The 13,080-nt window shown below is 55.7% G+C and overlaps 1 protein-coding gene across 1 annotated transcript in view; it reads left to right on the top strand.

The window, feature by feature from the left end:
• Window positions 1–13,080, top strand: part of BAHD1 (bromo adjacent homology domain containing 1) — a 41,511-nt gene that overhangs the window by 23,401 nt on the left and 5,030 nt on the right. The window contains exons 2-3 of the mRNA XM_061370996.1: window positions 5,129–6,769; window positions 10,506–10,867. Of these exons, the coding sequence (XP_061226980.1) occupies window positions 5,146–6,769; window positions 10,506–10,867 (1,986 nt within the window). The 5' untranslated portion in view covers window positions 5,129–5,145. The remainder of the gene's footprint in view (window positions 1–5,128; window positions 6,770–10,505; window positions 10,868–13,080) is intronic.

The following is a 13,080-nucleotide window of genomic DNA, read 5'->3' as shown; positions in this document are numbered from 1 at the left end:
TGGGGGCAGTTACCCAGAAGGGTTAGATCACTGCTCGGTCAGGCTGGGTATCAGTCAGTGGGTGGTGAACGGTTGTATTCTCTTCCCTTGTTATTTCCCTTATTGTTATTGGTGGTAGCAGTGGTTTGTGTTATACCTTAGGTACTGGGCTGCTCTTATCTCAACCCATGGGGGTTACATGCTTTCCATTCTCCTCCCCATCCCTCTGGGAGCAGGGGAGGATGAATCAGGGCAAATGAGCGAGTGGCTGCGTGGTTCTGAGTTACTGGCTGGGCTTAAACCACGACAATCCCCATACAAGGCATTCCATGCAGAGCAGACAATTCTGTGGGCATGGGGATGCTTCTTGGTGGTCCAGTGTGCTAAAGATGACTTGTTCAATAGAGTGAGACAGTAAGACTGTTTGGTGCCTGTTGCTGGATGCCTGCTTGCCATGAGAATGAATGTGTGATGTTTTTCTTCATGCCTGTCACAGTACCTCTCCTCAACTGGCAGCGGCATCACTATAGCAGACCTGCAGCAGGCCCTCTTTGATGCAAGGCTTGGGGTGGCAAATCATGGAGAATGGAAAACTGCATGGAGTATTTGTCCCTATCAAACTTTAGACTGGAGATTGGGAACAATTCCTGCCCCAGTGGGTGCTCAGGCATTGGAACAGGCTGCCCAGGGCAGGGCTGCAGGCACCGGCCCTGAAAGTGCTCACACCCTGTGGAGACGAGGCCTCAGTGCCCTGGGTCAGTGGTGGCCTTGTCAGTGCTGGGCAATGGTTGGACTGGATGAGCTTGAAGCTCTTTTCCAACCTGCTTGGTTCTGATTCTTCAGGCTGAGGGTGACTTCTGTGGAGAGGTGAGAGAGCTTCTCCAAAGGAGGTGTCAAAGAACAGATCTAAACCATTGAAACACTGCATCAGGAGGACATGGAGCAGCTCTTGGTACCTCCTTTCCCTCCCTCTTGCTCACAATTTAAGGTCCCTTCCAACCCAAACCATTCCATGGTTCTATAATAAATTCACATTATACAGGGCTCGGGAGTAATGAGGCTGAACCTGGTTGTTCCCACCTCCGTTAGGTTCATATGTCAGAAGGACCTGGGAGGATAAACAATGAACCACTGTGGGTCATGGCAGTTATTTTATCATGGTGATATCATGAGGAAGTTCCCTGTGTAGAAAATGCCCCCTTTTAACCACATTTTGTAACTGATCCACTCAAAACTGGGTTATTTATGCTGATAACGTACCGATAGTGTTGAGCCAGTGCAGAGCAAATGGGACTTAGGCATGGGTTTGAAGAGAACCAGAATTCACCTGCCTTTGGGTTTGTAGTGGGATCTGGAGGAACAACCTTCTCCTGGTCTCCAGACTGAGTAGGTTGGGAGAACCATGGCAGGGGGTTGGAACTGGATGATCTTAAGGTCCTTTCCAACCCTGACTATTCTGTAATTCTATGAAACTTGGCTCATGGTTTTGCTTGGTTAGCCAAGGAATTCCTTGTGGAGACTTTGGAGAGAGTAAATGTCACCTTCTGCCATTGCTGAAGTCCCTTTGGTTGTGTTTCTGTGGCTTGGTCCCTGTTTCTGCTGTAAAGCTGCATTTTGGAGGGTTCCCGTAGGAAGAGAGGCTGAGAAAGTTGGGGCTGTTCAGCCTGGAGAAGAGAAGCTGCGTGGAGACCTCAGAGCAGCTTCCAGCATCTGAAGGGGGCTATAGGGATGCTGGGGATGGACTCTTCATTAGGGACTGCAGTGACAGGACAAGGGGTAATGGGTTAAAACTGAAACAGGGGAAGTTTAGATTGGATCTAAGGAAGAAGTTCTTTCCTGTGAGGGTGCTGAGGCACTGGAATGGGTTCCCCAGGGAGGTTGTGAATGCTCCATCCCTGGCAGTGTTCAAGGCCAGGTTGGACAGAGCCTTGGGTGCCATGGTTTAGTGTGAGGTGTCCCTGCCCATGGCAGGGGGTTGGAACTGATCTTAAGGTCCTTTCCAACCCAAACCGTTCTATGGTTCTGTGTGGAAGTGTTGCTGGATGGTGCTGCTGGTTTCCTTGCTGGCACTTACGGGACTCACTTGGCTGTAAATGCCCAGCTGTGTGCAGTTCCCCTATTTTGTCTGTCCATGGATTCCTAGATGCTTCCTTCTTCATCTGCAGGTCGGTGCTTCCGAGTATTCGAGCAGCTGACCTGTGGGAGGGAGAACTTGGAGACCAGATGCTGGGATTTATGTAGATATAATCTCCTTTTATTAAAACATAATAGAACAAAGCTGCCTGTGATTGTTTGATTACTGCTTGTGCCGGAGAATCTCTTGTGCAAAGGGCTTATGTGAGTGAGACACTTAAAACGGATTGAGCTGAGTCCTGGTGCTCTTCCCACTGTAATGCGGCTTTGACTCAGTATCTCTGTTGTCATCTCTGCGTGTCCAACTCGAGTGTTTCCCTTGACATTCCTGGTCTCAGCCTGTCAGTGCTGAAGGCTGGGTTTAGAGGATTAGCTGGAAATGTGTCACAGCACGGCAAGATGCTGCTGTTTGCTCCACACTGGAAGGTGGGTCTTGTGTCCAGGCTTCGGGGAGAAGGAGATGGATTTCCTGCTCTTGGAGGATGGATACTCTCATTCATCCGAACACTAACGGGTTATGAAAGTCCAGCAAGTGAAGGAGACACGGAGAGCACCAGCAAGGTCTGACTGCTGCTTGTGGAGGCTTGAGGAGAAAGAGGTGGCTGATGCTGTGAGCCTGCTGCTTCCCTGTGAGGGTGCTGAGGCACTGGCACAGGGTGCCCAGAGAAGCTGTGGCTGCCCCATCCCTGGCAGTGCTCAAGGCCAGGTTGGACACAGGGGCTTGGAGCAAGCTGCTCCAGTGGAAGGGGTCCCTGCCCTGGCAGGGGTTGGAGCTGGAGGAGCTTTAAGGTCTCTTCCATCCCAAATCACTCTGTGGTTCTGTGCTGGTTTCTAAGGCAAGCCATGGGTGTGTATCTGGGGTTCCCACCTCTCCGCTGAGCACCTCTGCCAGAGGCTCAGTTTCTCTGCAGGGACAACAGAAAATAGGATGAGAGCTGCAAGGAAACCACAGGCCCATAGAGTGTGGGAAGTTCCCCTTCCCAGGGCACGGTTATGTCGGGTTCGTGGTCTGCCACTGCCGAAGCCTGCTCTGCCCCATGTGTTACTGAAATGAGAGCCCTCTTGCAAGCCCAGAGGTGCTGTGTGCTCCCTCGGGCCCCTTGTGCAGGCAGAACTCCAGCTCTGGAGGTCACAGTCTGCCTGCCTCAGGAAGCATCCCCCTCACTCCCAGAACCTCTTTCTCTTATCCAGAGAACATGGGTATACAGAAGTGTTTGCTCCTCACAGAGCACTCCTGTTTGGGCACAGCCGTGGGGTGTACCCTGGCTGGGATAGGGTGTGAGGAGTCAGCTATCCCAAAACACATTGGGAAGAGCCTGACATGTAGAAAAGCAATGGGCAAACCACAGTGGTTTTCAATTCCTGAGTTTCTTTTAGTTAATGCATATGTAAGCAAGTCAATTAAAACACATTGGGCTTATTTCAAATAGATAATGTAATTATCAGCTTGATTAAGCCATATCAAATGAGCAGTTGTAATTCAGTAGCTTGGTTCTAATCACTGCAACAGCAGTAGTAGCTTTAATTAAAAGCCTCCAAGTGTCAGATCAGTGTCAGTGGTGTCGATTGAGGGCTGGTCCAGCCGAATACCTGGTTGCAGGGCAGATGAAACCACTCCTACATAGATGGTAATACAAGGCTCAACTCCTTGGTACCCATAAAGGGAATCTGAGGTTTCCTAAATACCATTAAACACAAGGAATTGTCCTTTTCTGCTGTTCCCAGTGCTCAGATACAGACTTAATTGAATCTGTTCCTGTATCACTCAGAAAGGCTGGGATGGACTCACTGCGTGACTGGAGCGCACAGCCTCTGCTCCTGGTGCTGTGGGTGAAGGCAGCCAGCTCTTGTCTCCGTTTGTGCTGGGTTTGATGCCTCCTCCTCACCCTCCATAGCATCACAGAGTTCAAAGGGACCTTCAGCACTCATCTGGTCCGGCCCCCTGCCACGAGCAGGGACACCTTGGACCAGACCCACGTCCAGCCTGGCCTGGAATGTCTGCAGGGGTGGTGCATCCGCCACCGCCCTGCATAACGTGCTCTGCCTCTTGCAATGAGGGGTTTGGAGTGAGCCGGGCTGCTGCCGAGGCTGCAGTGCCTTGAGCCTTGCAGGACAGGTTCCCTCCTGCAGTAAATGAGTGCAGGACCGTGTCTGCAACGTTCTCCACGGCCGGGAAAGCCCAGATGTGCTGAAGCCATCCCATGCGTGGCAGCTCCAGGAGGTGCTGCTGTGCTCAGCCCTGCCCGCAGTGCGGCGGGTGCAGATCCGTGTCTCTATAGCTCAGTAATTTGTTGGGGTTGAGCACGGCATCTCCATGGAAAGTGAGGAATGACAGAGCTGAGGCATCCCTTTTCCTCCCATGGAGATCTTTTTGGGGCCTTCCTGCTGAACGTGGTGATTTAGTGGTTTGACATCCACAACCTCGGTAAACTGCAACTGTGGGGAAGGACAGGAGCAGCGGGAAGCCAGGTTCTAGCCTGCAGAGAGGGGTTTAGTTTATTCATGTTGGCAGATCTCAGCTTCACAGACCACGTTTGCTTCTGCTGCGAGTAGGTGGACTCGTTGTTTTCCTTCTGATTGTTTCGGAAATGACAAGGAACCGAGGGCCTGTATCGACATGCAGGCAAATACCTGGGGTTTGCTTCTGGACCAGCGCTGGGATGAGCTTTAGCCGCTTTGATGAGGATTTGTAATGCGTTCGGAGCATCCTCAGTGTGAGCGGGATGTGGGCTGGGGCTGCTGAAGCAGCTTTCTGGCCATCCCCTGCTTTCTGCACCTGCTCTGGTGTTTGCTGTCCCCGCCTTGCTTTTAATTACTGTCGTGTTCTATGGCTTAATATGAAACCCTGTCTAATTGTATCCTGTCTCTTAATAGGCTTAACTGGCCGTCACCCAAAAAGACTCTTCCGTGTGCAGAACCAAGCTCCCCAAATCTGTCCTAATTGTCCGTCGGTGCTTTGTGAGGTGCTGGGTCCCTCGCAGTGACGTTAACAGAGGTTTCCTTCTGTTCCTTGCAGGATTGGGCGGTGATCCTATGACGCATGCCCGGAAGAAACAACTTTTCCTTCTGAAGCATCCAGCTGGTTCTGCTGCCCGAGCTTCCTCACCCGCAGGCAGCAGGAGGATGGACAGGAGCGGCGCCGAGTGCGGAGAGCAGCGGGATGGAGCCGCCTGCGAGGCTCCCGACTGTCCCAGCGGCTTTGTGGGGCCAAGCAGGAGCAAGACCCTGCACGAGGTGCGGAAGACGTACCCGCTGCGCCGGCGCCTGCTGCCCTCCGTCAACAAGAAGACCTGCAAGGTGCTGCTCACCCGGCTGGAGGACGTGGCCGGATCCCTGTCCAAACAGCCCCAGAGCTGTAAAGCCAAGGCTCTGCCCAGCTGGATGGGTCTGGGACCTGCTCTGTTCTCAGAACAAGCTCAGCCGGGGGGAGCAGGGAAGAGTGATCCATCTGGGGAAGCGTGCGCAGTAACTGCCCCGGGGACGGAGCAGGAGCTGGAGCCTGCTCCGACCGAGCCCCGCAAGCGGCGGCTGGCCTCGCTGAACGCAGAGGCTGTGAACAACCTGCTCTTTGAGCGCGAGGACGGCCTCTTGTCCGGCAGGCGGTGCCGCAGGGACGCCGTGAAAAGCGGTGGGGACTGTGCCGGGAAGAGCCTGCAGTGCAAAGCTGGGGACAGCTGGGCCGCGCTGGAGAAGCCAGCTGTGAGAGCAGGTAAAGGCAAACAGCGGCACGAGCCCGGCCAGAAATGCAGTAGCTGTGACCAGGCGCTGGATGAGGTCTTTGACGATGCGACGAAGAGGGAGGACGGTGCCATCTCCCATCATCCCACCCCAAAGAGACTGGCCAGCCTCAATGCCGTGGCCTTCCTGAAGCTGACCCATGAGAAAGACCAACCCCTAAAGCCGAGGAGTAAATCGGATGGAGAGGGCAAGTCCGAGAACCACTGTTCCAAATCCACGCTCAAATGGGCTAAAGCCAGCCGGAAGAATTGTGTCAGATCCAAGAAGGAACCGGCAAGCTTAAAACTGGAAGGTCAGCACGGCTGGCCAGGACATGCTCTGGGAAAAGGGGAGCAGCGGGACTCCTCACGGCTCTATGGGAGAGCAGAACCTGTCCCGTACGAGTCCCTGTCCAGCTCCTATGCTAGCACTGAGGGTTTCTACCACAGACTGCCTTTGCTTATGGGTGGACAAGCTTCCATGAAGCCGGAGTATGGCAGACCTGGAGAGAAATCCCCGACCCCCAAACAGGAATTCCATCAGCCTTCCTTCCCCGTGCAGCAGTTCCCTCCTTTGCCAGTGCCCGGAAACCACACGGATTGCGGCTGTCTCTATGAATCCTCGGAGCTGACTCCCCTGAATGGGTTTTATGTTTATTGTGGCCAAAGTGGGTACAGTGGCTACTCCCACTGCTCCGCTTACCCCAAGGAGGAGCTTTCGCAGTCTGCCACCTGCGAGGGGCTCTTGGTATCCCCCAGCTCCCTGCCGTCAGGTGCTCCCTTCCAGCCGCTGCACTGGTGCAGCTCCCCGTACTGCTGCGGGGAGGGCCCGGCGCTGAGCACCTACAGCCTGTGCGGGGTGGTGCACGTGCCCGAGGGCAGGATCAGCAGCGTGCACGCCGGACGGAGCAGCTACCCCTTCAAAATGCCTTTCGCAGCAGGTAAGGTGCGGATGCGGGCGCGTCTCGGCTGGGGCTGCTGCTGGAGGAAGGGATCTCGTTGCCAGGAGGCAGGCTCCTTCTGCGCGTGGTGCTGCCTGGCTTGGCTTGGTTTGGCAGGCTCGGAAAGGATCCGGGTTTCACCTCCGCTTCCATGGTTCTGAGCCCTCGGGGGGGTTCCCACTGAAAGGTCTTGGTGCAGAAAGCCCAGAATCAGGGAGAGGGTTGGGGCAGCGAGGAGGTGACTCATGACTTGTCATGCTGGAGCTTCGCTTTGATCCGGGGGAAGCGAGGGGGGTTTAGTTCCTGCACGCTCTGCGAGGCTTCTGTGCCGCTTCTTCGGGCTGAGTTACTCCTCCGCTCCCAAAAGCTTGCTCCTGGGACTGGAGCATCCTCATGGAGCGGTGTGAGGAAGCAGAGGGGGCCTGTCCTCAGGTTCTCACTGGTGTGAGCTCTAGGGGGGAGGCAGCCTTTTACATTTTACAGGTCTGGGCTGGGCAGCAGTTCAGTTTGAGTCTGCTCTTTAGACAGATGCTCGCTTGTATCTCACTGCAGTGGTGGAAGTGCCAGGTACCCTGTTAGCTGCTGAGGAGTGGGCCCGTCTTTGCTCTTAATGTCTGAAAATGAGGCTCTGAAATGAGAGAAGGCGAGGGCGAGGGAGGTGGGGAGTTGTTTGTGTGGCTCCCTTCTGGCCCCTGCCTGTGTTCCAGGCCTTGCCTGCAGTGCTTTATCCTCAGCTCTGCCTCTGCCATTGGAAACCCCCTTTTGATTGTTGGGGTGGTGCTCATCAGGCACCAGCACTTAGTGCAGCAGCCACTGCGTGGTCCCTAGAGGAGGCTGCTGCTTCACCCACTGGGCGCATGGCCACGAGCCTGCCCCTTAACCCCGTGTTCGAGTCAAGCAGGGCATCACTTACCCACTTGGACCAGGCCTGCAGGTGGGAGGCTGAAGCCTGGGTCCGGTGCTGGGTTTGAGCCGGGCTTTGTCACCTGTAGGAAGCTGCTGAAACCCAGGAGTGTTTGGCTGCAGGAGAACTTCCTGTCCCTAAAGACGCCGCTGTCCCCTGTGGCTGCAGGTCCCATTCAGGTGCAATGCTCTCCAGACAAGCTCAGCAGCAGCCTCACAGCTCCCCAGGTACTGCCCCAGGTCACATCAGACTGCCTGGCTCCTGCACTTGGATGTGCTGGGGCCTCCGACCTGGTGCAGCCCGGAGGATGCAAACACCGTGGTCTTCAGCTCCCAGGGCATGTATTTACTGCCCGTGTGTGAGCCCGCTGCCAGCACCTTCCCTGGTGTGACCTCCTCCTGCCAGCAGCACTAAGAACCGAGTGTAACAGCCGAGTAACTCAGACTTTGTTCTGTGGCTTGAAGCGGGCAGGGAGGATTCCTGGACTATAAACAGGACTTAAGCTTAGGAGCTCATTTTCCTGTATGTGTGCACCTCGGACACCTCGTCCTTCCCTGGGTGGGTGATTGCAGGGAATTAAAGGAGGACTTTGGCTGCAAGCAGCAGGCTCCCATCTGAGAGTGCTGGTCCGAGGGGATCCAGCTGCATGTGCCTTGTGCCTTGTGTCCTATCTGCCTGTCTTGGTGTGTTCAAGATGTTCACTGACAGGCTGAGAACATTGGGGCTGTTCAGACTGGAGAGGCTGCGTGGAGACCTCAGAGCAGCTTCCAGTGTCTGAAGGGGGCTACAGGGATGCTGGGGAGGGACTCTTCATTAGGGACTGGAGCAATGGGACAAGGGGTGATGGGTTCAGACTAAAACAGGGGAGGTTCAGGTTGGGGATAAAGCAGAAGCTCTTTCCTGTGAGGCTGCTGAGGCGCTGGCACAGGGTGCCCAGAGAAGCTGTGGCTGCCCCATCCCTGGCAGTGCTCAAGGCCAGGTTGGACACAGGGGCTTGGAGCAAGCTGCTCCAGGGGAAGGGGTCCCTGCCCATGGCAGGGGTTGGAGCTGGAGGAGCTTTCAGGTCCCTTCCAGCACAAACCAGGCTGGGGTTCAGTGAGGTTCACATGGAAGCATCGCTGTCTGGTGCAGATGGAGGTTTTGCAGTGAGCAGTTTGAAAGCAGAGTGGTGGGATGAGATGGGGCAGGCTGGGGAGATGCTGCCTTCCTACTGATGCAAGGGCTGGGAGCGTGTGCAGCCAAGGAGCAGCCTCGGGCTCCGTGCTGCTGCCCTCAGCTGCTGTAGGTGCCTTTGTGGAGCTTTGCCCTGCTTCAGCTCAGGCTTGCAAAGTGCTTTTGTAAGCAGGATCCTGCAAGGTGATTCACTGCTCGGGGAGGCCAGGCGGGACCCGAGCTCCCGGCCTCATTTCTCTGCTCACTGCTGGGGCTCAGCAGGGTCTGGGATGGTCTGTACCTGTCCTCACGCTTGTGGTCCAGCAGTGCCCGTGTTGCAGCCCTCTTAGGGAGGGTCAGGTGGGAGCCTGGAGGCAGTGATTCCATTGGGGAGGCAGCTGGAGCCTGGTGAGCTCGGCTGGGTTCTCACCTTTCGGTGTTCAGCAGCCCCATGGCAGCCCCATTCAGCACGCTCGGGTCTGGAGGCATCTCCTGGGGGTTACCTGGAGCCGCCCTCTTGGTCCCCCCAAAGGGATTTCAGGGTTAGGATCCAGGGGTGTTTTATACTGGCCTGGGAGCTTCCCCCCTGCTGGCAGGAGGTAACTGAGATCCTCCTTGCTCTGTGCTGCACACCCTGGCCCGCGTTGAGGGCTGGGTGTGAGGTGTTCTTGTGCTCCTGAGAGGTGGAGCCAGGCGATGGACCAGCCTGCTGTGTGAATGAGCCTGCTGCAGGGACCTGGTTCTGCTGCAGGCAGCAGCGTGATTCATCCTTCCAGAGGTTGGTTCCACCTTGATTCGTGTTTGTGGAGCTCATCTGGGGAATCTGCGTTTTCCCTGCCTGGAATTTGGCTTTCTGAAGGAAGCCGGCTTCTTCCTCCAGTGTGGTTTAATCCTTGCCTCGCTTTGAGGAGCCTTTGAGTCCTTTTATACATACTGAGATGCCAGAAGTGCTCTGGACACCAGCCAGGCCGGTGTGTGTTAGTGGCTGCTGTGCTGTGGGCCGTTTCAGATGGGCTCGCTGCGGTGTCATCACTGGCACTGGAGCAGCACAGAGCTGCTTAGAAATGCCTCAGCTTTTAGAGTCCAGTGACAGTGCAAAGGGAAGTTACAATGGGAAGAGGCTTCGCTGCTATAATGCAATAAAGGGGATGATGCTGTGAGGGCTGGAGCAGCTCTGCTCTGGAGCCAGGCTGGGAGAGCTGGGCTGGGGCAGCCTGGAGAAGAGAAGGCTCCTGAAGGGGAGACCTGAGAGCAGCTCCAGTGCCTAAAGGGGCTGCAGGAAACCTGGAGAGGGGCTTGGGACAAGGGCCTGTAGGGACAGGCCAAGGGGAATGGCTTGAACCTGCCTGAGGGGAGACTGAGCTGAGCTCTTAGGCAGAAGCTCTTCCCTGTGAGGGTGCTGAGGCGCTGGCACAGGGTGCCCAGAGAAGCTGTGGCTGCCCCATCCCTGGCAGTGCTCAAGGCCAGGTTGGACACAGGGGCTTGGAGCAAGCTGCTCCAGTGGAAGGGGTTGGGGTTGGAGCTGGAGGAGCTTTAAGCTCCCTTCCAACCCAAAGCAGGCTGGGTTCTGTGATTCCATGGATTCCAGGTGGAAGCGGTGGCAGCTGGGGCCCCCTTGTGCAGTTTGCTGTATTCCAGCTGGGATCCGTCTGAAATGTCTCTCTCCTCCCCTCCTGTCAGAAGGCTGCAAGTCTCTGGACCAGCTGAACCTCACAATCCCCGTGGCCGGGCACCCCGCGTCGCCTGCCCACCCGCTCTCAGGATGTCCTGTACCCAGCGTGCCGCCGGCTGCGGAGCCCGTCCCTCATCTGCAGACCCCCAACTCCGACCCTCAGACCATGGCCCGGGAATGTCCCCAGAGCTCCAAGCCCCCCAGCGGCTCCAAGTCCGGCCTCCGCAATACCCCGGGCTGCCTCCACGCCTCGGACAGCAAAGCAGCCGGGGGCCATTCCCACCCCAAGCAGCAGCGCATCAGCAGGAGGAGGGCGACCAACGGCTGGATCCCCGTGGGCGCAGCCTGTGAGAAGGCTGTCTATGTGGTGGTAGGTGCTGGGGGTGCTGGACCCCTTTGGGCCTGCGGGAAACCTGGAGAGGGGCTTGGGACAAGGGCCTGTAGGGACAGGCCAAGGGGAATGGCTTGAACCTGCACGAGGGGAGACTGAGCTGAGCTGTTAGGTAGAAGCTCTTCCCTTAAGTCCAGTGCAAGGTGTCCCTGCCAGTGGCAGGGTTGGAATTGCATGGTCTTAAAGTCCTTTCTAACCTAAACTGTTCTAAGGTTCTATATGAAGTGGAAAAGGATCTGGAAATAATGGTAGAAAGTCACTGAGCCCAGCAAATGCTACAGATAAAAACTGGAGGCTGATGTAACGTGCATGAGATGCACACAGGCTGTGAGTGGGGGGAACCCCACATGAACCATTTTCTGCTCATGGTGCCTGCATCTGGGCTCAAAGGAGTTGTTTCCATTGGTTCTGGGGCTCATCAGGATCAGTGTCTGCACCTGGGAAACACAGATGGCACAGGTTACCTTGTTGGTACCTGTGTATTATAATGACCAACAGCGCTGTGTAACCTTGTTACTGCCACTTGGGTTCAAACTTAAACAGGGGGCACTTAGGTTAGGTTCAAGGAAGGAATCCTTCCCTGTGAGGGTGCTGAGGCGCTGGCACAGGGTGCCCAGAGAAGCTGTGGCTGCCCCATCCCTGGCAGTGCTCAAGGCCAGGTTGGACACAGGGGCTTGGAGCAAGCTGCTCCAGTGGAAGGGGTCCCTGCCCATGGCAGGGGTTGGAGCTGGAGCAGTTTATGGTCCCTTCAACCCAAACCATTCCATGGTCTTCATGATGACTTGAGAGTGTTTTGGGCTTTGCTTCAGGCTGGAGGTGCTCACTCTGTGCCATCTGGAGCCTCTTGGAGGCAAATGGTGAGTCAAAGCAGCAGCAGTGCCTTTTGGCTGGTCTGCAAGGCCAAGCTGCTGCTGGCCTTGTTTGCTTTCATGCCCTGGTTTTACCTTGCACGATGGGGCAGGCGGCTGGGGAGGGGAGGGGAAGCTGCTGCTCCTGTGCTAGCATCAGCTCACAAGCCATGGTGATGAGTGCTGCTTGGCTTTGGTGCCTGCAGGGGTGGCACCTGAGCATCCATCCTGCAGAGGCCTCGTCCTCCGCTGCCATCCCCTGGCATCAGGGCAGCCCCTGTGGGAGGATGAGGGCTGGTTCAGCTGTGCTGTAAGGAGCAGTTGTGTCAAGGCAGCTCTTGTAAGGTGGTGTTCTTGCTGATGGTGTCTGCAGCCCAGCAGGGCTCCCCAGAGAGCACAGGGGCAGTGCCCTGCTTCCCAGATGGACCTTTTCTAGCAACCAGCATCCCCTTTCTTACGTGATGGCATGGCCAGTCACTCCTTCAAGGACTCCTTGTCTGTCCTTGGCTCCTGCAGGATGGGAGATTTCCTGCTAGGGAATTGAATTAACTACAGCAAAGTCCACTTTGATTGAGGAAGAACTTAATGTCCATCGTGTTATTAAAGCATCAGAGCTGTGGCCTGCAGACCTGGAGCCCCGTGCTCTCTGGGGAGGTAGGACAAGGCGCAGACCATGCAGTAAGGTCCAGGCAGATGTGTCTGTGCTGCTGCTGGGTGCACTGGGGTAAGCTGGAGCTGCAGAGAGCATCATCCAGGACAGGTTCTGTAGCTCCAGCTCTTCAGGCTGCATACGAGCACCATGGGCTGTGCAGGAATGAAGCTTGCAGAAGCCGCAGACCGGCCTCTTGCATCCATCACTCAGACTCTGACACTTGGAAAGGAGCAGCGCACCCTTGATCTCCTTAAGTCCTGGCACTTGAGGCTTCCAATGTTGCCTGGGTGCTGTGGCAGGAGGCTAAACCCGTCCTGCGCAGCCATTCCCAAAGGGGTTTTAGAAGAGAAGGAACATAAATGCCTCTAGTTTATTGTCCAAAAAGCGATCGTTCTGTGATGTTAGAGGGCATGAAGGAGGTGTTGGGAATCTTGTTAAGGAAAGCTTTATGCCATGGCCTCCCTGCCCTGGTTATGTGAAATACCTAATGTTTTATTACAACACTGGTGTCACGTAAATGCATATTATTCAAAGTGTATCTTGTTTTCTGTAGCAATGAGTGTGACAGAAACGCCTGAGAAATGAGGGTGGTAATTCCATGAATCCCTGCTCTGGGAGATGTGCTGTCCTCTGGGGAGCTGCTCCTCACTGCCAGCACCGGGCAGGAGAAAGAGGGGTGTGCTGCTCCATTT

Source organism: Neopsephotus bourkii, unplaced genomic scaffold (assembly GCF_033783945.1).
Source record: "Neopsephotus bourkii isolate Nb327-2 ecotype Australia unplaced genomic scaffold, CSIRO-AGI_Nbou_v1 NB_1557, whole genome shotgun sequence".
Lineage (NCBI taxonomy): Eukaryota > Metazoa > Chordata > Aves > Psittaciformes > Psittacidae > Neopsephotus > Neopsephotus bourkii.
Note: the sequence above shows the minus strand (reverse complement) of the source record. Positions and strands in the feature narration are given on the sequence as shown.